The sequence below is a fragment of the Convolutriloba macropyga genome, chromosome 8 (genome assembly GCF_964194025.1).
Source record: "Convolutriloba macropyga chromosome 8, txConMacr16.3, whole genome shotgun sequence".
In the NCBI taxonomy this organism is placed as follows: domain Eukaryota; kingdom Metazoa; phylum Xenacoelomorpha; order Acoela; family Convolutidae; genus Convolutriloba; species Convolutriloba macropyga.
The window spans coordinates 60,763,580-60,789,535 of record NC_134475.1 but is presented as its reverse complement, the minus strand read 5'-3'; the positions used below and the strand labels follow the sequence as shown (position 1 = coordinate 60,789,535).

General features: G+C 36.5%; 1 protein-coding gene across 1 annotated transcript in view; it reads right to left on the bottom strand.

Annotated features, from left to right (window-relative positions):
• Positions 1-24,830, bottom strand: part of LOC142344895 (GTPase-activating protein skywalker-like) — a 38,539-nt gene extending 13,709 nt beyond the window's left edge. Inside the window, exons 1-6 of the mRNA XM_075396944.1 lie at positions 24,819-24,830; positions 20,889-21,047; positions 20,444-20,583; positions 19,555-19,880; positions 15,302-15,406; positions 7,862-7,952 (exon numbers count right to left, since the gene is read on the bottom strand). Of these exons, the coding sequence (XP_075253059.1) occupies positions 7,862-7,952; positions 15,302-15,406; positions 19,555-19,880; positions 20,444-20,583; positions 20,889-21,001 (775 nt within the window). The 5' untranslated portion in view covers positions 21,002-21,047; positions 24,819-24,830. The remainder of the gene's footprint in view (positions 1-7,861; positions 7,953-15,301; positions 15,407-19,554; positions 19,881-20,443; positions 20,584-20,888; positions 21,048-24,818) is intronic.
• Between the last annotated feature and the right edge of the window lie 1,126 nt (positions 24,831-25,956).

Here is a 25,956-nt window from a genome sequence, read left to right as displayed (position 1 = left end):
CTAAATATGATACAATGCAATATACTCATTAACTCACGCACAAGCCTTGAAAGAGAACCATGTGCCACTAAAGGCAGATAAAGAAGAAATATGACAAATGCTTCAAAAAACAAAGTTTCAAAATTTTGCATATATGTTTAAAACCTTTTCTCTTTGTCTCTGGAGTTCTGTAATGTAACCAATCTGCAAGACTTAATAAAGTTTCGCCGGCCAGTAAAAATCCTAAATCTCAGAAACTGGCAGAACAAAAAATTTGAATACAAGTGCATATTTAAACAAAATATTGTAAAATTTGTGACATTTATATCATCACAACAAATTCAATGTCTCCAGAGACTATCCAGTATCTCTATTTCAAGCCTTAAACAGTTTCACTGGCTCATAAAGATCAAACCCTGGAGGACGTTCCTGGGCCCTTGGTGCCGCAGAAAAATAACTGCCTAATTTCGTGATATTAAAAAAATGAGAACAATTTGATTGCCACAAGAAACTATGCAGTAACCTATTATCAAACCCTAGAGGAGGTTCCTTGGCCCCTGAGGCTAGGGAAACCTGAAAATTGACAAAAATTCAAAATAAAATTAAAAAGTTTTATCAAAAAATTGATGAATCTTGTGACAATTAAATGTTGATAACCATTCTATGGCCAAACATTTTTTCAGTAACCTAATATCAAACACTGGAGGAGATTCTTTGACACCTAGGGCTAACTCAAAAAAAGAAAAAAAATTTATATGGTTATAAAAAGTAAATATGTCTCGCAAAAGACCTATATCAACTTTTACAAACCTCAATATTAGACTGGTCAGACAAAAAACCCCAAAAATGACGCAAAAACGAAAAAAAATAGAAGATTTCGGGCTCAAAAACTTCTAAAAATGACATTTTAACCTTGAATGAAGGCCTTGTCAGTAGCTTCGACACTCTAAGCACTTGAAGGACTACTAAACGCGGTTAATGGCCTCTAAGGAACCTTATGCCCGCTGAGCTTTACATGTTTATCCCGTTTTGAAAGCCCAAAGTCATGAAAAAGCTGTAAAAACATCTTACAAAAAACACAGAGCACCAATACGATCTAATTCTTGGATTGTTCTGAAACAATTAAAGCAGGACAAGTTCTGAAACAATTAAAGAATTCTTATTGTTTCATTGACTAAACAAAAACTCGCACTAAACAACGCACAGAATGGACTGGAAAAATCACTTACAAAAAATCTGATAAAAAATGAAAAAAGTCATAAACGAAGTCAAATTGCAGCGTGTGACTAAAAAAACACAAGCGACAAAGTGAAAGTTTGTTCAAACGACGTTTTATTACTCTGCTTCAAAATTGCCATTTCGCTTAACTTCCTGTTTCGGCGTGACCAAAATCATCACTTCCATTTGACTTCAAAACTCACGACAAAGTGTTAACAGACCTTAAAAACATAGCCGATAGACTGCCGGAATAGCTGTGAAATAGACTTGCAAGCTGTAAAAAACAGATAGAAACGGATATAGAAATGTTAGGAAACAGATATTGAAATGTATCTCAGATATAGAAATGTATCGTTGTGAGCATTTTTGGGTGCAAAAAGGATTGACAGCGCAAAGGTTCCAAACCCAGTACCTGGCGTAAAAATCAGAAGCATTTACTACTCGGCTACCAAACCCCTTTTTCACTTCGTCTTATATTCGATTTTGTTTTTGCAACAGACATAATTTATAAACGACAGAATGATCGACAAAAAATCGACGACAAAACGAAAAAGCGTCAGACGACTAAACAGAAAAAATCTAAGAGCACCGCAATACACCTCCTTTCAGCTTGCAGAAAAAAAAACAGCGCCCCAATACAACTCGAGTTCTTTGAATTGTAAAAAAGGAGAGCGCCTAAATCCGGCAGAGAGCTGGAAAATAGCCGCTGTTGATTGCCATAACCACTATTGGGATTGAAAGAATAGAAAACAATGAAAATGAATTTTACAAAAAATATTTTTTAAGTGCTGACCATTTTGATGTCACTTTGTAGTTGAACAGACTCCTGTTTCCTATGATAGGATACAGGGGCTAGCATCAAAACAAATAAGTATGAAAGATGCTAACTAAGACTAGTAAGAACAAAGTTTAAGTAACGGGCATCTAAAATTGGCTTGATTGGCTTATCCCGTTTTTATTTCGTTTTTTTTTTAAAAAAATACTGACTCTGTTCATTTTGAATTGCTTTGTTGAATTGCAACTGCTGTTCAAAATCACTTTGCGCAAAGTGGGAGATGAGTCCAACTATCCTAGAGAAGTCAAAAAGATTTCACACAATGTGAAAGAAGCGGAAAAATGAGGTAAAGCGAAACGAATTTTTTTTCGACGAAGGAAAAAAAACGTAGCAGGACAAGTCCTGAAATACAATCCCAAGATTTGAATTAACTTATGTCCCAACCGTTTATATTATATAGAAGGATTTGAATGCACTTATAACCCGACAACTAAGATTTTTACAGCAACATGATACTAAGAAAGTCAACAAAGCTATTGACCCACTAGGCACAAAAAAATCTAAAATTAATTAGAAATCTTTTCCCCAAATTTCAGAGTTTTAGGAACCCTTTAACGTAACAATTTAAAACATATCGACTCTATGGCTCCTAAAAACGATAACATGATAACAAACTTCTGGGATTCAATGACAGAAAAAGCAAAGAAGAGGCCAAACCTAAAAATCGGCAAAAATCAGAAACTTTGAAAACCAGTGGCGCCGAACTAATAGAACCTGATAACAATCAACAAAACCCTTAAAAACAGAAAGTAATAAAACTTTAAAAATCGTAAAATACTTTTTAGCAGTTCCAATGGCTGAAAAAGGGACAATAGAACTACAAATGAAGGCATAACTCACAAATTCATTTAAACCTTTTAAAAATAAATGGTATCCCAGCGAATAAAAACGTTAGCTAAAATAGATTAAAAGTTGGAGCCCATAAATTTTTAAAATTACGCCGCACTTAAAAGCCAATAAAAATCTCTTGTCGTTTTTGAGATCAAGTGATTAGACCACAAGAAAAACAAATACAACAAAACGGCCAAAAAATCAATTTTTGTTTTTCAAACAGCAGGACTCAAAATCATGAAAACGATTGTATTGAACTCAAGCGAATAATTAGGTTCGTCGATTTCTCATAAATAACCGATGAAATCGCCCATCAATGACACAAAGTGTAAAACCGGCAATAAGTACAACAAAGACAAACAAAAAAGAAAAGTTGAGTAAAAATTTTTGAGCAAGAAAAGCGCATTAAAAAACCAGCTGAAACTGAAACGAATAATATGGTTATTGAAGGCAGCCTTAGCTACAGATGAGACTTGTCATTAAGGAGACTAAGAGATAAGACCTCAAATTGAGAACTGGAGACTAGTAATCATCAAAAATTCGATAGTTATTGAAAAGAATGGAAGTCAAAGTCAGATAAAAAATCAGCATTCAACAGATGCAATTAATTGGATTTAAATAATTCATATTTGCAACCTATGAGACCTGTCCCTAAAGTGATTAAAAATGAGACAGCAAAAAGTACAACAAATATCAAAGCCGAAAAATCAACTTAATATTCTGAGAACAAATAGTGTCAAAACCTTTAAAACCACCTGCCGTAGACTCTAACACTTAATTAGATTCATTTATGCCTGATTATCAAACAATGATACTGTCATTATCGATAATTGGTGATAAGACAAGAAATAATAAAATGGCAAAAATCAAAATTTGACAACAGGTTACGAGTAAAAAAAAACTTTATCTGCCCGTCGATGGGTTCAATCAATTGCAAATAGGCACCATTAGAATCACAGCAGTTAAATTTCCGCATGTAAAAAAATTCCTTCAAAAACAAAAATTTGCTCGAACGCCATTTATCACTCCACTTTAGAGGTAGTTTAAAAAAAATTACGCCACAAATTTACTCGCTTTTTTGCTCTCTTTACTACTCCAGCGTCATAAAAATCACCGCGCTAAACTGATCTTTAAAAAACATAGCCAGAAAAATTTCGGAAACGTTCAGGAGTATAGAACTGACTATCCTTAATGCAATGACGTGATGTACTGCCCACTTGATTAGAAAAAAAAACATTTTTAAACAAACAGGAAAATTTCCATAAACACACAAATGACGAAAAAAATCATCTGATAAAATTTACATCAAGTTGCGACTCCAAAAGTACATGTAAGACCTGGCAACACAGAACTTTACTTTGAAACAACATAACAATTGAATGACAAGGTAGCAGGCTCTTAGAAAAACCGAGCGAACGGAAAGTTGATGGCAAAGGAAATAAACATAACCGACTAGCGTCGGGCCAATGGCTCTCAAACAACCGTCGAGCGGTTGGCGTCATCAGTTAGCGAAAGTGCTCGAAGTAAGCGCAGCGGGGGGGGGGGGTTGAACCAGGTTGGGCGGGGGTGGCAACGATGGGAGGGGATCTTTGATACGTGCACGGGGCCCTTACGATGTGGAGAGGGTGCGAATTGGGGGGTTGTGAGGGGAGAGGGGGGGGGGTAGGGTCAATTTCTAAGAACCACCCTTAACACCAAAAGTATAAGTGTCCGGAACGGTTTCTTTGAGTCTTATACTTATGAGTCTTATACTTAGATACTAATGGAGACTACTGAGCTGAAAGGCTCTAAGAGCACTTAATGCCCGCTGGGCGCTACCTGTTTATCTCGTTTTTGAGGACGAGAAGTCAAATGGGTCAGACAAAAAATCACTCAAGCAAAAAATTGCAAAAAAGACCAGCAGGACTAATATAATTGCTACAAAATTCGTTTGAGAGCAATTTAACCACAAGACTCCCCAAATGCTATCAGAAAATGAATACAAAACTGCTGCGAATGTTTAAAACGAAGTAAAATTGTAAAAATTGTTAAAATTGACACCAGAAGTGAAAAAATTGCTTCAGATGGACAAAAAAGCTTCCAAACGCACTATTACCAGTTTACATGATTGAGCGGAACACCTTTAAAGGTAGAAGTTTGAGCTAAAACTTAGAAAAATGCTTTCAAAAAGTCGCACGTTACAAACCATTTCGGCTCGCTCAGTCAAAATTATTTCACACCTACTTTTCTCGTTCTCTCTCAAATGAGCTACATCAACAAAAAACCACTCTCTTTTCTCAGCAATTTCAACTAAACACTTTTCACGCATTTCACTTCCTGTTTCAAATACACTCCAACGAAATTTCCGATAAAAAGACGCCAATACTCCTCTTAGAGTCGTAAAACAAGACAACACACCAATTCAATCCAAATACTAGCCGGAGCACTATAATAGCCGGTTGAGAAGAAGAAGGCGGCTATAAAACATTTCCCGATCTGTAGAAAGATCATTTCAGAAACTTAAAAACCCTTGTTTCACGTTTTCGGTAAAAAAAACTAGCCAATATAATACGAATATATAATTCTTGAACATACCCAGCAGTATCGCTTACATCAAACATCTTCACGAATTTCACGTTTTCGCTATTTTTCCGGTTCCAGCAATCGGTCACACTTTTTCTTTTTTCGGATAAGGCAAATTGAGTTCCTAAATACGATCAAACAAAGAAAAAAGTAAGCTGATCTTTGAACTTTGCGTTCACCCTTCTATACAAATCAAATCCATTTTGCAGCGCAGTTCAAAGCAGTAGTTCAAGGAAATAGTCTGCTATGACTACAATTAGGATGAGATGGTCAATTAAATACAACATAACCGACTAACGCCGGGCAAATTGCCCTCAAACGATCGGCGAGCGGTTGGCGCCGTCAGTAGCTAGCCACAGTTAAAAGAGGCTAATTTAGCTTTACCGAAGGAGCGTGAGGTGCGGTGGGGGTGTGAGCCAGATGGGGCGGAGGGGAAACAGAAGGAGGGGGATCTTTGGCTACACGCAGCCCTTACGATGTGCAGGGGTGGGTATTGGGGGGGGGGGGGTGTTGTGGGTGGGTGGGGGGGTCAATTTCTAAGAACCGCCCTTCACAACCATAAGTTCCAAAACAGTTTCTGTGAATCTTATACTTGGAGACTAATGAAGACTAGTGAGCTGAAAGGCTCTAGGAGCACTCAATGCCCGCTAGGCGCTACATGTTTATCCCGTTTTTGAGGACGAAAAGTCAAATGGGTCAGACCAAAAATCGCATAAAACAACAGCCGGAAGAATTCCATCCTCACTGACCTAATGCATATTCCACATAATCATACTTAGCATTTTGAAACAACAAGAAAGATATAAAAGTATCCGACAATAACTGATACACAACCGGATAAAATTTAACTCTAGTGGCAAATCCAGAAAAAAAACATAAGAAACATAAAATAATTAGAAGACAGATATGTGCCCTGTTTAGCTTTCATATTTCTTCCACAATTATTCGGCAAACAATTTTTACAACTTCTTCAGCGAGGTCAGTGACTCATCCAAACAGAGGGAGAAAAATCAATTAAATGTTGGAAACTGCTAACTAATAACTGAAAAAAAATATTAGTTCATAGTAGAAACACCTAAAAAATAACTCTCAACTTAGAATTGATTGAGAAAAAAGTAGAGCAGTAAGCGTAAGGTCAGAAAAAAGTGAAAAACCATAAAACTATTCAAAACTCGAATTTAGCCAAGGTCTCTCAAATTTAAAAAAACTATCAATCATAACGAACATTCAATAAATTTGCTACAACAACTAGTTTTAACCACACAACTCAAAGACTACGAAAAAAACAAAAAAATTGAAGAGTACAAAAAATGCTAGAAAAACAAAATAGGCAGAATGGTAAAAAAAAAGGTGAAGACCACGCAAACTACCACTAGATTAGATAATTGTGAGACACACCTTTGATTGCAAAGTTGAATTAAAACAAGCTGTTTTGAAACAGCCGCATGTGATTAAAAAAATTCCTTCTCTTAGCCAAATTCTTCACAACAACTTTTTTCGCCTTAAATCTATAAAGTAGTTTTCAAAGATACTATCTGAAAATCACTCTCGCTTCTCTGCTTTTCGATTAAATCGGCCGTTTGATCTGAACACAGTTTCCACATGCAGCACTGACTTTCTGTTTTAAATACACTCATAAAATACCGATCCAAAATAAAGTACATATATTTATATAGCAATCATGGCTCGATAACATTACACAGCCATGCTTATGTTAATATAAAAAATTAGGATATGTTACAGAGATTCGCTAAATTAAAACACTCTAAAATAAAATTGTCAAATTTTTATTTTATAAAATATATTCAAATTGTAATTACGAAACAAATTTCACTTGAATTTCAAAGATTAGACGTCAAAAAACAAATAAATTAATTAAAAATAAATGTCTTGAAAGTAAAATCTAAGTGTACAAATTAAATAAAAAATTGGACACAAAATGCAAAAAAAAACGGATCAGTATGTGTACAGTTTGATAAAACAAAAAAAGAAGTCAAGTTCAAAAGAGTTGTTCAATGCACGAACTGCCAATCGAACGTTGCCATTTATTGCTTTTTCAGAAAAAAGTTTGCTCTAAGATCCAAAAAAATTAAAATAATCCAACAATTAAGTTTTAAATTGAGAAATATGAGCCCATTTTAGGCTTGAAAAATATTAATAGGCTCTGCAAAACTTTGTGCTGCAGCGCATATCAAAAAATTTCTCTCCTTCAGCGAAAATCTGTTCACTATCACAGCTTTTCACACTTTCGCTTTTAGGTGAACAAAATGCCGCCTGAACAAAATTAGTTCCTATAAAGGCCGAGAGAAAACCAATACTCCTCTTCGAATCGTAACCAATACTCCTCTTCGAATCGTAAAAACACCGACAGGACTAATATAATTGCTACAAACTTCCTTTGAGAGCAATTAAAAACATCAAGAATTATGTACTTACTCGAATGTTTCTTGTGCATGTGTAGGATAGTGAGTGCGACCCTGTAGAACACTTTCAGTCCCTCCACCAGATAGCAGTCCATGATCTTCACCTGAAACGACAACAACTCAAGCATGTACGCGTATGCGTGTGTCTGCGTATGTATGTGTCACACTATATACTCACACCCGTTTAAATCTCCACTTTGTGGGGAAATCGATTTGCCTTTCCTAAGCCATAGGATGTTCTCCAGTAAAACTTCGAAGTAATCAAAAATTCGGATAAAAATCAATTAAATTGCAGTTTTATTTACTTGCCCATACTTTCTGTTGTAAGGTTTTGAATTATTAAACTTGAAAATAATCATTCACTATTCACTAAATTTTGGGTCCCTTTCATTGCAAAAAAGTAGAAGTGAAAAGTATCGTAAATGTCAACAATAACTTGAAAATTGACATCTACGTAGAAAAATTTTACGATCAACAGCTCCACAACGCAATGACAACGTCTCATCGCCTTCGTTATTAATATAAATCAAATTCACACTAGCGCAAATCCATCACGAGTAGCTGGTGAATAACATGTACCTCTAAAATCAAAATTACGCACAAAAAACATATGCTTAGACCCCACGGTGAACATGTTAACTCAAGATAGTTAGCTTCTGTTGTTCCTATTTCATACTTTCTCAGTTCATAACCAAACGGAAGATGCTAAACACGGTCACAAAAACTGCTACGTTGATAAAAATATAAATTGTCGGCCACACCCGACACGAAGGATGTACTACTTACATGTAGCGGTTTCAATCTTAAATTTTGGCAAAAAACTTCTGCTCAAACTTTAAGCTGCCGTTCCTCTCAAGTGACAGCCGCAAGGAAAAACAATACTGAACGACTCATTCAACAATGCTAATGTAATTTGTTGACCCAGGGTCTGGTCCTGATCAACTTTACCATCCGCAAAAACACGATCACAAAAAGCGCGATGGACTTCTTTTTCTTAGACAAATGCCCGCGCTCGATCTATGATATGGACATAGCAAAAAAATTTGAGAAGATTTTCGTCAAAAACATTACACGAGGAAAAAGATAACCCAAGTGACACAGATCAGCACTCAAAACCAAATGCTGTAACTTAACGGCTGAGATCAATAGACTTACTCACTCAATCTTTGCACCTTAACAATCCGATAGATTAACTCGAAAAAAGATCAAAGCTGCGATGAAGTAATCATCAAATTATTCCATTCCTGACAAAAGGTCCCGAGAAGAAATTATGCTTCCATTGAGACAAATGAAAGCATTCAGATCAAGCTGGAGTAAATAAATCGCACTGAATCGGTGCTTTGCTAAGCTGCGAAGCGTTGAGTCCGCAGACAGAGGCGTACTAAAAAAATCTAAATAACGAAACAACCAACGTCGGGCAAATTGCTCTCAAACAACCGGCGAGCGGTTGGCTTTGTCAGTAGCTAGCCACGGTTTAGTGACGCTAGCTTTATATTAACTGAAGGGGCGTAAGGTGAGCGCAGCGGGGGTTCATCGCAGCGGGAGTGCAAAAATAGATTGGTGTGACTGATGTGAGAGCCGTGGGTGGGGTGTGGGATCAATTTCGAAGAACAGCCTTCACGCCATAAGTACAAGTCTCCAAAATATTTTCTGTTAATCTCATACTTCCAGACTAGTGGGCAGACAACTTAATGCCCACTGGGCTCTACCTCTTTTTAACCCATTTCAGAAGAGGAAAAGTCAAATGAATCAGACCGAAATGGGTCAAGCGAACAATTGCATAAAGGAGACAAACAGGATTAATATATTTGCTACAAACTGCCTTTGACAGCAATTGAAAATGATTTCCTAAGAAGTGCTTGTTGAGTTACGACAAAAATCATTTCTACTATAACTCGGCTTTAATGAGGATAATAGATGATGACATTACGCCACATAACAGCAGCTGAAGTGCGGCATCAACAAAAACAGAGAGAAAGAGAAAAAACCGTGAACAAGAAAGAGAAGGAAAGAAACCCTAACCGACAGAAAAAAAGCAAGGAATATTTTCCATGAAGGGATTCCACTCTCAACTTCTCTAGTTTTCTAGTCTTGTTAGTAAATAAATCATGTTGAAAACTGAAAGCAAAACTTAAAACTTTACAGATTCCGCAGAAAAAAAGTTCAACGCCATTTTTTTCTCTGGGGGTCAGTTTCGTTGGCCAGTAATGATCGTAACTCAGAAAAGGACAAAAAATGAAAAAAATTGAAAACAGAATCTTGCCAAAATTCAAGATAATATTATCTTTAAAACCATTCCATTGTCTCAAGAGACTATATAGTATCCTGGTTTCAGGCATGAAATAGCTTCACTGGCTCATAAAGTTCCATAAACTTGGAACAATGATTTACCTAAAATTAAAAAACAACCAAATATTATCCAAAAATTACTAAAACTGGAGTCATCTAAAAATTTATCACCATTCCATTAACTCTCGAAAGTACGCAGCAGCTTATTATCAAACATTGGAGGAGGTCGCAGGACCCCTGTTGCCGGAAAAAATTCATAAAGTCTCGAAAAAACTGCAAATATTTTTTAAAAAATTGCTTAAATTCGTGATATAACACTCTTGAAAAAAAACCATCATCTAAAAACTATGCAGTAACATATAATGAAAACCTAGAGGAGATTGCTTGGCTCTGGAGGCAGGAGAAACCCAAAAAATGACAAAAAACATAAAATTGTAAAACTAAAGTTTTGTTTAAAAAATTGCCGAAACTTGTGATATTGAAGGGTTGAAAATTATTCCAAAGCCAATAAAAATTTGTCATTAATTAAAATCAAACCCCTAAGCAAGTTTTCTGATCCCCCTCAGGCTCAGAAAATTCTCAATAATGACAATGTCAAAAAAAACGAAAAATTGCAAGTTTTGTCAAAAAATGCGTGATGTTAAAATCTTGGAGATTCCATTACATCTAGATAATATACAATAACCTATTGTCAAGCCCTAGACGAGGTTCCTCGGCTCTTGAGGCTGGATAAACCTAAGAACCTACAAAAATTTAAAAAAAAACAAAAAAATCGATAAGATTTGTCATATTAAAAAACTGAAAGCTAACTCATGGCAAATAAAACTTTTTCAGTAACTTATTATCAAACCTTTAAGGACGTTTCTGGTCCCTGCATCTGGAAAGACCTGAATAGGGAAAAATAAAAAATTTGAAAAAATTGCACGTTTTGTAAAAAAAAACGCTAAAACTCTTGATGTTCAAATGTTTAGACCATCCCATTACCACTAGAAATTTTGCAGTAGCCTATTATTAAATCCTATAGGAGGTTCCTTGACAGCTCGGGTCGATAAAACTCAAAAAATGACAAAAATTGTCAAAACGCTTATAAATTTGCGTGTTTTTAGCGAGCAGTTGTTCGTAAGAAGCTAGAAGACACGGGAAGAGAGGGGGTGTTGCAACAGTAACAGTGGGGTGGGGTTAACAGCGCGCGGGTGGGGTCGGGGGCAACAGTGGAGGATCAACAGACGAAGGGTTTTCAACCTCCCTTATCACCATAAGAATAAGTCTCTAAAACAGTTTGAGCAGAAACAGAGCTAAAAGGCTCTAAGAGCACTTAATGCCCGCTGGGCGCTACCTGTTTATCCTGTTTTTGAGAACGGAAAGTCAAATGGGGCACACGAAAAATCGGTCAAGCAAAAAAAAATGCATAAAAAGACCGACAGGACTAATATAATTGCTACAAACTTTGTTAGAGAGCAATTAATCAACTTTAGAGTGCATTATAAAAATACCAAGGACAGCACGATTAAAACATCAAAAGGCTGGGAAAGCTCCCAAAACTTTGATATTCACGCTCAGAAACACAAATTTTCAAACCAATTTATAGACTCCCGCTTAAGACATTCGAGTCAACAACAAAATCCAATCGCTTAAAAAATTATTAGAACAACTGATGAAATCTATAAACAACACGAAATCAATAAAAAAGACCAACTATTTTAGTACCAAACAAAATAACTAACTTCGGCTTAAGAACCCTAGTAAAAACAATAAGTTAAGATACAAGCCACATACAAGGGAGCAATAAGGAACTAAACTGAAAGGGTTGCAGCAATGAGATTCTAAACACACGTTTCTGCATAAATAAAAAATTTTAAAAAACTTGCAATTTCATATATTTCAAAAATAAGTTTCAAAAAACTTAAAACCAAGAAAATTTTGACGTGAGAACAACGGACCAAAAATTTACAAAAAAAACTCGTCACGGTCTGACGAATTGCTCTCAAATGACAAGCGAGGGGTTCCCCTTCGGATCGAACCCCTGACCTCCAGGTTGGCAGAGTGACATCCTAACCACACAGCTACACTGCCTTCCTTCACACATAATCGCTTTTATCAACAAACTTTATTTCAAAGCGAGAGTAACATAGTTTACTCAAAAAAGAAGTACCAAGTGTGAAAAAGTCCCACACGAAGTCAGAGAAATTTCTAGACCAAAATCTCAACCAGTCAAGCGAAAATTTTGCCACAGGGCCCAGAATGAAAAAATGCGTCCATTGAGACAAATGAAAGCATCCAGAAAAGGCGGGAGTAAACAAATAGCACTGAATCGGCACTTTGCAAGACTGAAAAACAGTGGCGTACACAGAAAATTCATTCAGATCCAGAACATCATTCTTGTAACGAAAGTATGTTCTACGATGACGTTGTGTCGCATATCTTGATTGAACACTGAATATAATTTAAATAGTTGGCTATAAACTAGCGCCAATAAAAACATACCCGGCAGATTGCCGGAAAATAGCCGCCGTTGATTCCCATAACTCTATTGGGATTGAAAGAAAAGAAAATATCAACAAAAATTGATTTTTGTATAAAAACATTTTTAAGTGCGGTTTATTTTGATGTCATTTCGTAATTGAACATACTCCGGTCTCTCAGTGAGAGGCTAGAGGGTCTAATATCAATACCAATGAGCATTATAGATAGTAACTAAAACTTATGAGAACAAAGTTCAAGTACCGGGCATCTAAAAATGGGCTTTATGGGTTTATCCCGTTTCTATTTCTGACTTTGATTTTTTTTATACTGACTCTCTTCATTTTGAACTGCTTTGCTGAGCAGCTGCTGTTTAAAAGAACTTTGAGCAGAATGACAGAGTGAAACTAGCCAAGAGAAGTCAAAAATATTTCACGCAAAATGTCGAAAAAGCGGCAAAGTGGGTAAAGCGAAAAAAAAGTTCGACGAAGTAAAAAAAATAGGAGAGCTATAATAGCCGGCTGAGAAGATGAAGGCGGCTATTAACAAAGCAACACTCATGGCAATATCTCTTCTTTATTTCACAACGATCTTGCTTTGGTCAATATAGGTGCTAATGTTAAATCAGCGAATGTTAAATTTTACGAAAAAAGTCAGCAGAAACATACAAATCGTTGATAAAACAACAGGATGAAACAACCAACTAACGTCGGAAGAATTGCTCTTAAACAACTGACGAGCAGTGGGCATCAGTAGTAGCCAACTGGGGTTTAGATATGCATCAGGTGGATGTGAGCGTAGGGGTCAAGCGATGGCGGCGTGGAGGGGGGTAGTTCTGGGAGAGGGGGTCCGAATCGCCGGGTTGGAGGAGGGTGGACGGAGGTTACCCGCCACTAACCTTGAAATTGTCTCCTCAAAACATTTTTGGCGAATCACATACGTAGAGACTCGAAAAGCCAAATGGGTCAGACGAAAAATCGGTCAAGCAAAAAATCGCATTAAATAAGACCACAAGACTATTATTATCGCAACAAACTTCGTTTCAGAGCAATTAATCAACTTAAGAGTGCATTATAAAAACACCAAAGACGATCAAAACATCAGAAAGCTCCAAAACTTTGATATTCACGAAATAAATTAAAAAAACCGACTATTTTAGGACCCAACAAAAATATTAACTTCGACTTAAGAGCCCACGCAAAAACAAAAGTTAAGATACAAGTCACATGAAAGGGAACGATAAAGAACTAAATTGAAATTTTGCAGCAATGAGATGGCAAGCACAGGTTTCAGCATTCAACTTTCAAAAGTTTAGCTGAACAGTACACTTAGAGCTTAGTACATCACTGAAAGAGCTGATCAGACAAGAATGCCCTCGGATTTTATCAATTACCTTTTTGAAGACGGAAAGTAAAATTAAATGACTCAGGCGACCGAAAGAAAATTTGCGGATGTTCTAGCTAAAAAGTCAAAATGCTCAAGCAAAAAATTTTTTCAATTTTGTGCGAGAACAATTAAACAGTTATGTTGATAGGCATTGGCAATCAATACTTTCCAGAGCAAACAATTTGTATTTTAACTTTTATTCCTGTGAAAGTATATTAATTAGGAAACCGAAAAAAAAAACAGCCGGCTTACGTCGAACACAAGGCGCTGGCTTTGGTAGTCGCTAGCTTAAATTTATAGGGGCCTAGATTCTTTTGGCGGCGGTGGTAAGGGGCAAAGTAGAGGGAAATGAGTGAAAAGCGGGTTATCCAGAAAATCAAAGGTGCCTTTTTAGGCTGTGAATTTACGCCTGCATAGCATGTGGGTGTATTGAGGGTCCAAAACTCAAAGAATTGACCTTCACGCCATGATTTTATGTCTCTCCAGAAGTTCAGTGTTGAACATACTCCAAAATCTAGTAAGGCTGTTATCAACCTGCCAGCGACTCAATGCCCCAAGAGTTTTACTAGTTTATTTCGTTTCTCAAGACAAAGTGGCAAAAAATCTGTTGTTGTTGTAGCTGTCGCACAGAACTGCAATTCGCAGGTAATTTTAGCGGGATACAGGCGCTTATTGCAATAAATCTTACAACAGGCGCTTATTGGAAAAAAAACAAATCTGTCGCACAAGACGAAAAGAAAGTTTTTTGATTCGTTTGAGAGCAATTAAAAACATCACTAACAAAAACTGTCTTCTGGAGACTTTCTTCAACAGTATACAAAAAATGTTTTTAAGGCGACTATAACTTGTATTATTTTATCATGGACTTGACAGAAAAGCTCGACTTAACTATCTAATTAACAGTTAACGAAAGATACAACCGCTTTACGTGCTAGTCATCAACGAAAACAGATGCTCTCTTTTCACGAAAACAGAGGCGTGTTTTAAAAAAAGGTCAATTCTTTTCAGGAATATCATCTGGTTTCTCGAGATGTAAGTTAGAAAACTATCCAAATTAGAAGGTTATTTAAAACCACACCATTTATAACATTATTTGGCACGCTATTGTAGAAATCAGGCAGATATTCAACCAAAAACTTATATTTTGTTTGTTAAAGCTTAGCTTCACGGATGCATGATAAGATTAAGCTACATTGAACCAAGCAGCAACTGACGCAGATATCAGCCATGGCCGCCGTTAACGTTCTAATCAAAAATTAATTCTAGATAATCTAACGTGACACCTATTCTTCAACAATTAATCTTCTCTGTTACCAACCAGATACGAGAGAGGCAGATCTCTGAAAATCCACCAAATCCACTGTGAAAGCTGTTCTCTCGGATTGACTAAATTGCGTACATTGTTGAAGCTCTTGTTGTTAGGCTGAAACACAATCATTATGGTAATGCCATTCTAGAACCAAACTGTAAAAATACAATATGAAAAACAACAACAGAGAAACAATCAACACAAGACACAGTTAGTATACCAAGGGCGTCCAAATTGACTAAAATAACAAAGTTTATGTTACACTCGCCCAATTTTTCGGTCAAAACCTTAAAAGGACTTAAATCCTCCAACTTTATCTCCGATAGAAAAACTGAGTTATAAATTGACCTCGATGTTGTTATATTAATATCACGCCCTCTATTAGTATATGCAGCGCGCCTAGCCTTATTCTTAACGAATTATTTCTGAACTGCAACTTTCAACAATATGCTCAAAACTGGTCAATATGTTAACTAAGGGGCTCTACTGATGTTATTAGAGCTTAGTAATAGGCAACTTGTCAGAATCAAACATGACCGACTAATTTCAAAAAAAATGCACTATAACCACTAATAGAATCTAAAGTGAAAACATAGCCGGTAAATTGTCTGAAAATAGCCACCGTAGACGCACATCGTGATTGAAAAGGTGTTCTATTTTGTTGCGCAGTTTCAGTTAGATTCTAAAACTATACTTATTTCAGCTTGTAAACTGAAAGCTGTTAAGCTTAATACTAATATCAGCAAGCAATCGCTCTAAGGAACTTCGATACTTAACGCACTATGACTAAATGCCAGATCTTTATCGGTTTATCCGCGTCTTTTGATTTTGCTCTTTTGACAATGACCGTCTTCACATTGCGTAATTCGGTGAGTGAAAGGATTTAAAATCCATTCAGTTGAAACAGTGAGTGAGGAAAGACATGCGTCAAACGTGAAAATCATTACTTATGAAAAACGTGATCAAAAGGTACATCCAATTTTTTAAAAAGAGAACAAGTCTTGACCTCAATTCAAAGCATTTTCATTGACAAAAAATAGACTCAGAATGGACAATGAAGGGATTGGGAAAAACATTTAGAAAATGAACCGATCAAAAAAATCGGAAAGACAGCAAATCAAAGTCAAATTCGTGAAATTGCCGCATGTGAACAAAGAAACCAGAACTGCGAATGCCAATTTTTGTTCAAAAACCGTTTTTCTTACTCTAAATTAAGAGTAAAAAATTTCACGCCTCAAAACCACTAGCTTTTCCGCTCCACTTCCTGTTTCGGCGTGAACAAAATCACCGCAGTTTACCTTCAAAATCATAAAAATGTGTGAAAAGATCTTAAAAAGACAGCGCCCCAATACAATTCAAATTCTTGGAATTGTAAAAAAGGAGAGCGCATAAAAAATATTCACTGAGAGGCTGACGGCGGCTGTTTAAAACTAAACCAATTTCGTCATTTTCGGCACTTTTCATTCAACTTTCAGTAGTGAACTGCCGCCACTTGGGTTCAGCTGCTGACACTTCAGAATGAGAAATTTATTTCACACAAAACGAAAAAATCAATGGCATAGAAGTCACTCAACGTCAAAACGATCAAGCAAAAATTTTGCGAGAGCAATCAAAGAAAGAAAACGAACCCAAGTTGACACTCATTTAATTTGACTTTTCGTATAAAACTGATGCCATTTGAGTTCATTTCCTTAAAACTCTACCTGAAATAATAAATTAAATCATGCAAACATACCCGGCAGAATGCCGGAAAATAGCCGCCGTGGATTCCAAATTGAAAGAATAGAAGATATTGCAAAAAAAGACTTTTGTAGAAAAAATTTTTTTTAAGTCCAATTTATTTTGATGGCATTTCGTAGTTGAACATACTTCTGTTTCTTAGAGAGATGCCACAGGGGCTACTATTAATACCAATAAGCATAAGAGATGGTAACTAAGACTTATAGGAACGACGTTCAAATAGCGGGCATCTAAAATTGGGCTTTATGGGCTTATCCCGTTTCTATTTCTGAATTCAATTTTTTATACTGACTCTGTTCATTTTGAATTGCTTTGCTGAGCAACTGATGTTCAAATTCACTTGTAGCAAAATGAGAGAAGAGAAAAACTAGCCTAGAGAAGTCAAAAAGATTTCACGCAAAATGTCGAAAAAGCGGCAAAATGGTAAAGCAAAAAAAAGTTCGACGAAGTAAAAAAAACACAGCAGGACAAGTCCTGAAATGCAATCCAAGTAATTGAATGAAAAACAGACCTAATGAACCTGACTGGCAGATCAATTGAACAATCCCAGCCAACAAGACAAAATCTCAAAAGTTGAGAAACTAAAAGAATCAAACAAACTAACCAAATAAAAACGATCATTGCTAAAACCCTTGAAACATTTAACTTGAAGGCCATATATGACTCATTTCAAAATACTCATTAACTCACGCAAAAACCTTGAAAGAGATGAATCTGCCACTAAAAGTAGATAAACTGGACAAATATGACAAATGCATCAAGAAACTGAGAAAATTTAAAGAAAATTTCCAAAAATAAGGCTATTAAAAAGGTCAAAACATTTTTTTACTCTGGAGTTCTGTTTTGTATACCCTCTACAACATTTACAAAGTTTCGTTGGCCAGTAAAGATAGTTAAACCCATGAGAATGAAAAAAAATCGAAAAATTTGAAAACAATCAAAAATTTTAAATTGCAAGCTTTAAAAATTTCCCTACAATTGCAAAACTGAAAAATTGGAAACTAATTTATTGCCCCTAGAAACTATCTAGTAACATACTAGCAAACCCTATAGCAGGTTCCCTGGCCACTGAATAAAAATTCCAAAAAATTAAAGAAATTGCAACTTTATCAAAAAAATTGGTAAAAGATATTAAAATGTGGAATACTATTCCCTGGCCAAAAAATATTTTCAATTAACTGTTAGCAAACATTAGATGAGGCTTCTTGCCCCCCTGGGGCTGGAAAACTTGAATAATGACAACAAATGTCAGAAAATTTGAAAAAAACCAAAAATGATTTTAAAAAATTGGTAAAATTCATGAAGATTAATGTTTAAAACCACTTCATTACCACTAGAAACTATGCAATAGCTTATTATTAAACCCAAGAGGAGCTTTTTTGACATCAAAGTCTGAAACAACTCAAAAAAAGACAAACATTTTCAAACAATTTGAAAAAATCAGTATAAATTACCGTGTTTGTGTTTGGAGTAGCAATAGATATAGCGCTTAAAGTGGCCGTAAAAAGCAATTACGTCTTGCAAAGGACCTCTATCAACTTTAATAAACCTCAATTTCAGACTGGTCTAATAAAAAAATCCGAAAAAAGACGAAAAAATGCTAAAATTTTTATTATTTTAGGCTCAAAAACTCACTAAAATGACCTTTTAACCTTGAATTACGGCCTTCCCAGTAGCTTCACCACGCTGAGTACTAGAGGGACTACTAAACGCAGCTAATGGCCTCTAATGAAACTTGATGCCCATTGAGCTTTACCTGTTTACCCCGTTTTGAAAGCTCAAAGTCATGAAAACAGGTGTGAAAACATCTTACAAAAATTAAAAAAAAGACAGAGCACCAATACAATCCAATTCTTGGATTGTAATAGGAGCGCTATAATAGCCGGTTTAGAAGATGAGGGCGGCTATTAAAAATCAAAGTCAAGCGTATAAAACATAGTCGGCAGATTGCCGGAAAATAGCCGCGATAGACGCTCGTGGCCTTCCAGGAATTGAAACACCTAAAGAAATAAGATAGACAGATCGACCACCATCCTTCAATAGACCACTAGACTTTTCGGGTTAGCTTCGGACTGTCAATTTTTGACACATACGTTCTATAAGGAAAACGCCCTTAAAGAGCTATTTCAACATTGATATTCGAAATCAAAAACTCAAGACTAATAATCACAAATTAGGGCATATAAGATTGGCACTATTAACTAGTAAATCTTCATTAAAAATTGAAGTTCCATAAGTGAGTTCAGAAGTCAATTTTTTGAGTGAGGTAAGTCACGCAATTGACCTAAAAGCAGAAACAACGTCACGTTCACAAATTTTAACTGCAAAGCAATAGAAGTCACTGAAGTCAATTCCAAGAAGTCAGGTCGTAAGAATCATCGATGGAGACGACGAATTAAAAAAAACCACGATGTCCCCAATAATAGCCGCTATCGCTTCGCGGCTATTAAAAATCACTCAAAAATCAAATAATTGCTTCAAATTTTATTCGAGAGCAAAAAAAATTGAGACGAGGAACTCACATCGTAGTCACAAGCAATGTGTAATAAGGAGTTGCAGAGGGCATTGTAGGATATTGTGTTAGTTGGCAAATACTGCATGTCTTGACTGTTGAATTCCTTCAAGATAATTTGAGAGAGAGCTGCGTACGCCTCCTCCTCTGTCATCCAATGCAGACATAGACTGGCTATGGGTGTGAGGAGAGGACAGTAGGATATTTGAGGGTAGGTTAGTGACACTATAGTCAAAATTATTTGTAGAGATGTGACGCCTTCTCCATTGAGGTGATAGATTGTCAGGGCAAAATCGCCTTGGACCATTTTTGGCACCCTAAGGTTCCGTTCCTGTCCTAAAACGGAAGCATATTCCACAACTTGTCCCGTCACAATCCCATTAATTTTGTCCTCAGGAATTCAAATGTAACTGATTCCTCTTATGTTAGAAAATATCCTTTAAAAGGCAAACAGAAGTACAGTATCAGTGTGTTCTTCAAATGATCATAGTTGAAATTAGGGTTTAAATATTCAATTCTTCTGGCATCTGAACTTCTTGCACTTCTATATGGTCACTTCCACCGTAGAAAAAAACCACCGTGGTCACTTCCACCGTTATAAAGTCAAATAATGAGCATCAATTAAAAGAACTGAACTGCACGCTTTCTCCGGTATGATATAAAAACACTCGACATTTTTGCAGCCCCCAAAATTGTCTGTATTTATTAAAAAAAAGTGGCTAGTACCAGCTATTATTGGGCTGTGAAAACAACCATTAACGCAAAAAAAAAGCTGAATAGCTTGCTGACATACGACTAAGAGAACAAAAATTTAGTTCATTTGTAGGCAGGACGGGTACTGGGGGGGGGGGGGGGGCGACAGGAGGAAACAGATAAGAACTTTCAAAGACGGTGCAAACCTTGCTCTTCGAAGAATGCAGCTTTCTGGGCACGGAAAGTTTCGATGGCCGGGCAGTCATCTGGCTTTGCATATGTTATATTGAGAACATGTTTCCATAAATGCCTCCTGGTCCCCTGCTGGAGCGTCCATTTGCCATTCCTAAATAGCATATATACTAATAAAAAACAATATGTAATATCTATCCTTAAGCTAGCATCGCTTTCTTTTTGTTCAGAGAATTTCTGATTCTTTTTGTAGTGTCAATTTTCCTCTCGAATTTAAACAGTAAAATATTAAAGAACTCATAAACTTTGAGTTCTTTAATCCACTGCTGTCGTGATTATTTGTATAAAGTCTAAAAATCGCTGTCTGCTCCACCCACAGCAAAAACTCCGACAGATTTTTTCAAATTTTCATTCTGCTTTTGAAATTTGGTAAGTTGAATCACTGTAATATTGACCTACCGGACGTATTTCTTCAATTTGTTTAAATCCGATATGGGCGGTAAGTCTGTAGGCAAAGATGTGGGCTCGGGAGTTGGCAAAGCATCTACGTTCACATATTGGCTATACGCCATGATTTGTGACCAAGTCCTAAGGCAATCTAAATCTAATCATTGAAACCTTAAACAACAAGGAGCAAAATACAATTGCATTTTCGGATCTTTTCCGTTTGTGACCCCCAGCTTAGTGGGTTCACATTATTTGCACCCCCCCCCCCCCCCCCCAAAGCACGTGCAATAATTTTACATAATGATTTACCATTAAATGACACGTGCTCTGCAATTAGGGGGGAGTATAACGTACTGGGGGCACAAACGGAAAAGATCCGCTTTTTCAAATTCATTCTTAAGTATAAAATCAGGAACAGAAAAATCTTTGCCCTTTATACTGTAGAATCCCATGAAAATAAAGCCTCATCGTGGTAGCATAAGCAAATACCGTCGCAATTTAATTCAATTTCCATTTTAATTTAAGGTTTTAAGAATTTCAGGATCTTTTATGAATAAATAGAGTAGCAGACAATTACTGTAGTACCACATACATGGATTAAGCCAAACCAAAGCTTCGAAAACGTGCTAAGTGTTGTGATTGTTACACGTAGATAAAAGAGACCTATAATAATTGGACTTCAAGGCCAAAGATACAGTTCCGTTTCTAATTTATTGCCTGATTTATTGCTGACAAAGGTTCACAGGTGTCAAAAATCCTATATAGACATTTGATGAAACAAAGCTCGGGCCCCGAAAAAACAAATTTGACGCATCAGAGTTAAATTAGGTAGCTTACTACGGTGATAGAACCGATATTGGAACGGACTGAAAGACAACGACCATTTTCATAAGGTAGCACACTAAATCGATGAAAGTATGACGTATCAAGATTTTAAAAAGGATTGTCAATTTAAAACTTTCTTACGAACGTTTTCGAACTCTGAGTTCATCATCAGGTTATAAACAATACAAAATGCTAAAATGAAAAGCTAGAACATAAAATGCAAATCACTAAAATCACTCATTCAAGGAAATTTAAAACTAATTTTTACATATCTACAGTCGTATCTACAAAATTTCAAATCTGAGTGAATATACATTTTCGATTTGATGTAGCAGATGCATATCGTTTTTTTTATTAAAAAAACCTACATATATTGCTTTAAACTTACTTTGGTTTTGTTCAATTGCAACGTTGAAATTTTCGTTTCATAACGTGTCTTTCTTTCTTTCAAGTTGGATTTCCATCTCCAAACTATGCTTTCAGTGTCAATTCTCGTGTTCGGTACTCGTCTGGCGTGTTGATGGCCGATTTCAGTATTCTTATATACAGCGCCTCTAGTGTCATTAACTTAGATTGGTTTCTGCATTGGTCTAATATCTTCCACTGGAAAGTTGTTTTATCACCGTTGTACTCGATTGCATGTACTCTCATCGGTGAGTCCGCTTGGCATGCTCTGCAACCCTCGTGGTAATATGTCGGCATGTCTTTCCTACATAGATGGATTTGCATCCATTACAAGTGAGTTCATAAACCAAGTTGGCTTTGAGATCCTTATCAAAAGTGGACTTAAGGCTAGGTAAACAGCTCTTAAGTTTCCAAGTGGTGAAAATCGTCTGTTCAGGATGAATTTTGTTCAGCTTCTTTCCAAAATTATTAGAGATGTTGCCTCTGTACGGTAAAAGAAATTGTTGCTTCTCAGTATTTACTTGTTGTTTTACTACTACCTCCGAATTATATCTATGTCCTTTTCTTTGTTCTTTCATTCGCAGCTGGTTAATTGTATTCTTGACAATATTCCCTACCCAATGCCTAGGATATTGATTACGTTCCCAAATTTTTTCATTTTTTGTCAATGCTTCATGGAACGCTTCCCAATTGCTGGTGGCTCGGAACAGGTGGTGTATTGTTCCCTGTATTAGGCTTTTCTTACATTGTAGGGGTGCACAGCTAGGATAGTTCAGAATTGTTCCAGTATTTGATGGTTTTTGATGCCATGTGCAGAAAATTGTCCCCACCCGTTGTACGTCAATTGACATGTCCAGAATTGGCAAACTGTTTTAATCTTCTGTTGTTTCCAATGTAAATTGGAGATTTGTATGGAGGTTATAGACCCCATCAAACAGCTCTTTGGTTTCGGACGAATGGTTAATGTCAGTCTGATAATTTTTACGGCAGAATGAGCAAACCCAGAACCGGTTTTCCATGCTATTATATTCTGTTTTACTGATTTGTTGACATTTTGCGTGGAATCATCTATTGCAAATTTCACACTCAACACCCCTGGAACGTGCTGCCAGACGGTGTTCACAATTGCAACAAGTGCTAGGTTTTGCATTTGGGTGTCTGTAGTTTCAGCTCCCACGATTTCATCCAAAGCTTTGCCAAAGATCACTGCCAAGGACGCACGCATTGCCAACCCGTCTTTCTGACAGTACCAACTTTCATTGCATTTGAAATGGACTTAGGTGACGGCTAATTTGAGCAGACGTTTCATCGTAGTTCTAGGTATATCTGCTTTATTGTCCCTAGCATAAAGCAATCGCAGGGCAATGTTAATGGCTTCCTTTACGGGAACGTTTGTGTACAAAGTTTTAACATCTAATGATTGGATTTGATCGTATTTTTTAAGTTTTATTTGCTCCAGAGTTGTCCGTGCGTCATTGGTGTTAGTTTTTTTGTTTGCTCTTTTTGAAAAAAGGTTGATAGAAAATGTTAAGTTTATGGTAACAACTTCCCAGGATAAAGAGAACAGGTCTCAGAGGGGTTTTTTGTTCAGCTTATCCGTTCAACCTTGCCGGTTGTGCTCGAGTGAACCTTAAAGCTTCGTAAACCTTAACCGGTATCTTCCCTTTTTCCTCGTATCCAAAAGTTCTTTGTTCAGTTCTTTTTCATTTTTCTTTAAGATATTATCACAACTCTTTTCAGTTTTTCTGAACTGTTCTCAGTCTAATATTCTCAGTCAGGTTTTCTGAATGTTCTCCAGTTATTTTGCGTACGTGCTATTTTTCATAACACAAATCCCTACACCCTTATCAAAAGGAACAGCCATCAGGGCGTTGTGATGAAGATATTTTTGCATCTTTGCTAATGCTCTATCTAAAGGTGTTTCTCTGATGTTTTTCGAGTACCATTTTTCTGCCGCATCGATTTCGAGCAGTTTTTCACCTGGTACATTGTCCTCACGCAGATATCTTATCAAACTTTCTAGTCCGCCAAGAAATGCACCTCTTTAAACTTGTCCCTTATTGGATGCTTCGGACCAAAAAGGAGCAAGGCCCTGACAAATCCCGGCAAAATAAGATTATCTAGAACCACTATAGTCTTCTCATTAGATGATCTTAGCGGCCTGTCTTGCCTTTCCGAAAATTTGGCAAGTTTTCCCTGCAGTCTTTGTTCAGAACTAACTACATTATTGCGCGAAATAAAAATTACGACAAGAACTTTTCGACTAGGAGCTCGCTTTTGGTCAGTTATGATGCGTGTCAGCTGTTGTTGAAATTTCCGACAATAGCAATTTTAATTGAAAATTATGCACCGCTTGATCCGAAAAAATATCTGTTTTCAGAACACGAAAATTAAAAAAATTCGGTATTATATCTGTGCTAAGGCAAGTTTTAAGAAATATTATTCTGCATCTGCTACTTTCATACATACAAACATTGTTTTCATAGTCCAAGTATAGTTTCCCAGGGTCTCTTTTTTGCAGATTTTTTCTCAACCAACATCTTGGCAGTTTAAACATAGCTGAAGGTTTGTGAAAAACTCTGGTGAGCGAACCCCAAGAGATGCTATCATTTACCACTGAGCATTCGCTTTTTCTTTGCCTCGCGTCGATTTTTGCACAGTTTCCTTTCCCCCTGTTCTTTTTCAGCAGTTGAACGGGTGGCAGTCTCCAACCTATTTAATAAGCAGAAAAGGAGAGTGGCTAAGTTACGTAAGTGTGCGCATGCACAGGTTGATGGTCTTTTAATAGGTCTCAGCCGTAGTCTACCTCAATTCCAGTTTTCCAAGTATTCAAAGAACAGAAATTTTACTGTTTCAACAAGAGTGGATTGATACAGCATACTCCTCGAGAATATCTGAGATCTAGGGAAAATGGCAATTTTTCATCGTTGTGGTTAAAATTGAAAATTTGCGAACAAACCCCTAATTCTTTTCTCTTCCGATTTTCACAAAAATCTGTTCAATCATAACGATTTTCTTTCTTGGCGCTAAATTCATACAAATGTTTACACGGTAGTATACAGCTTTGATATGTATCTGCCTTAGTTTCTCTATATTTTCCCGTTTTGACGAAGCTCTTCGGAAACTGGATCTTTTCCGTTTGTGCCCCCGAAAATCCAAGCACCATCAATGACAGCGTTCGTGCCCTTAGTAGTAGTAGTAGTAATAGTAGTAGTAGTATTAGTAGTAGTAGTAGTAGTAGTAGTAGTAGTAGTAGTAGTAGTAGTAGCAGTAGTAGTAGTAGTAGTAGTAGTAGTAGTAGTAGTAGTAGTAGTAGCAGTAGTAGTATTAGTAGTAGTAGTAGTAGTAGTAGTAGTAGTAGTAGTAGTAGTAGTAGTAGTAGTAGTAGTAGTAGTAGTAGTAGTAGTAGTAGTAGTAGTAGTAGTAGTAGTAGTAGTAGTAGTAGTAGTAGTAGTAGTAGTAGTAGTAGTAGTAGTAGTAGTAGTAGTAGTAGTAGTAGTAGTAGTAGTAGTAGTAGTAGTAGTAGTAGTAGTAGTAGTAGTAGTAGTAGTAGTAGCAGTAGTAGTAGTAGTAGTATTAGTAGTAGTAGTAGTAGTAGTAGTAGTAGTAGTAGTAGTAGTAGTAGTATACAAGAGTAAAGGAAAGAGGTCAGAGTGTTCGAACCACCGAGGGATCTCTCTATTGTCAGTACCAGGCAAAGTGTTCGCTTCCGTTACTCTCAATCGATGCAAAGATTCAGTGGATCGCGTCTTAAGGGAAGAGCAGTGCGGCTTCAGAAAAAGCAGAGGATGCGCCGATCAACTCTTTGCCCTGCGTCAAATAATAGAGAAATCAATGGCGTTTCAATTGG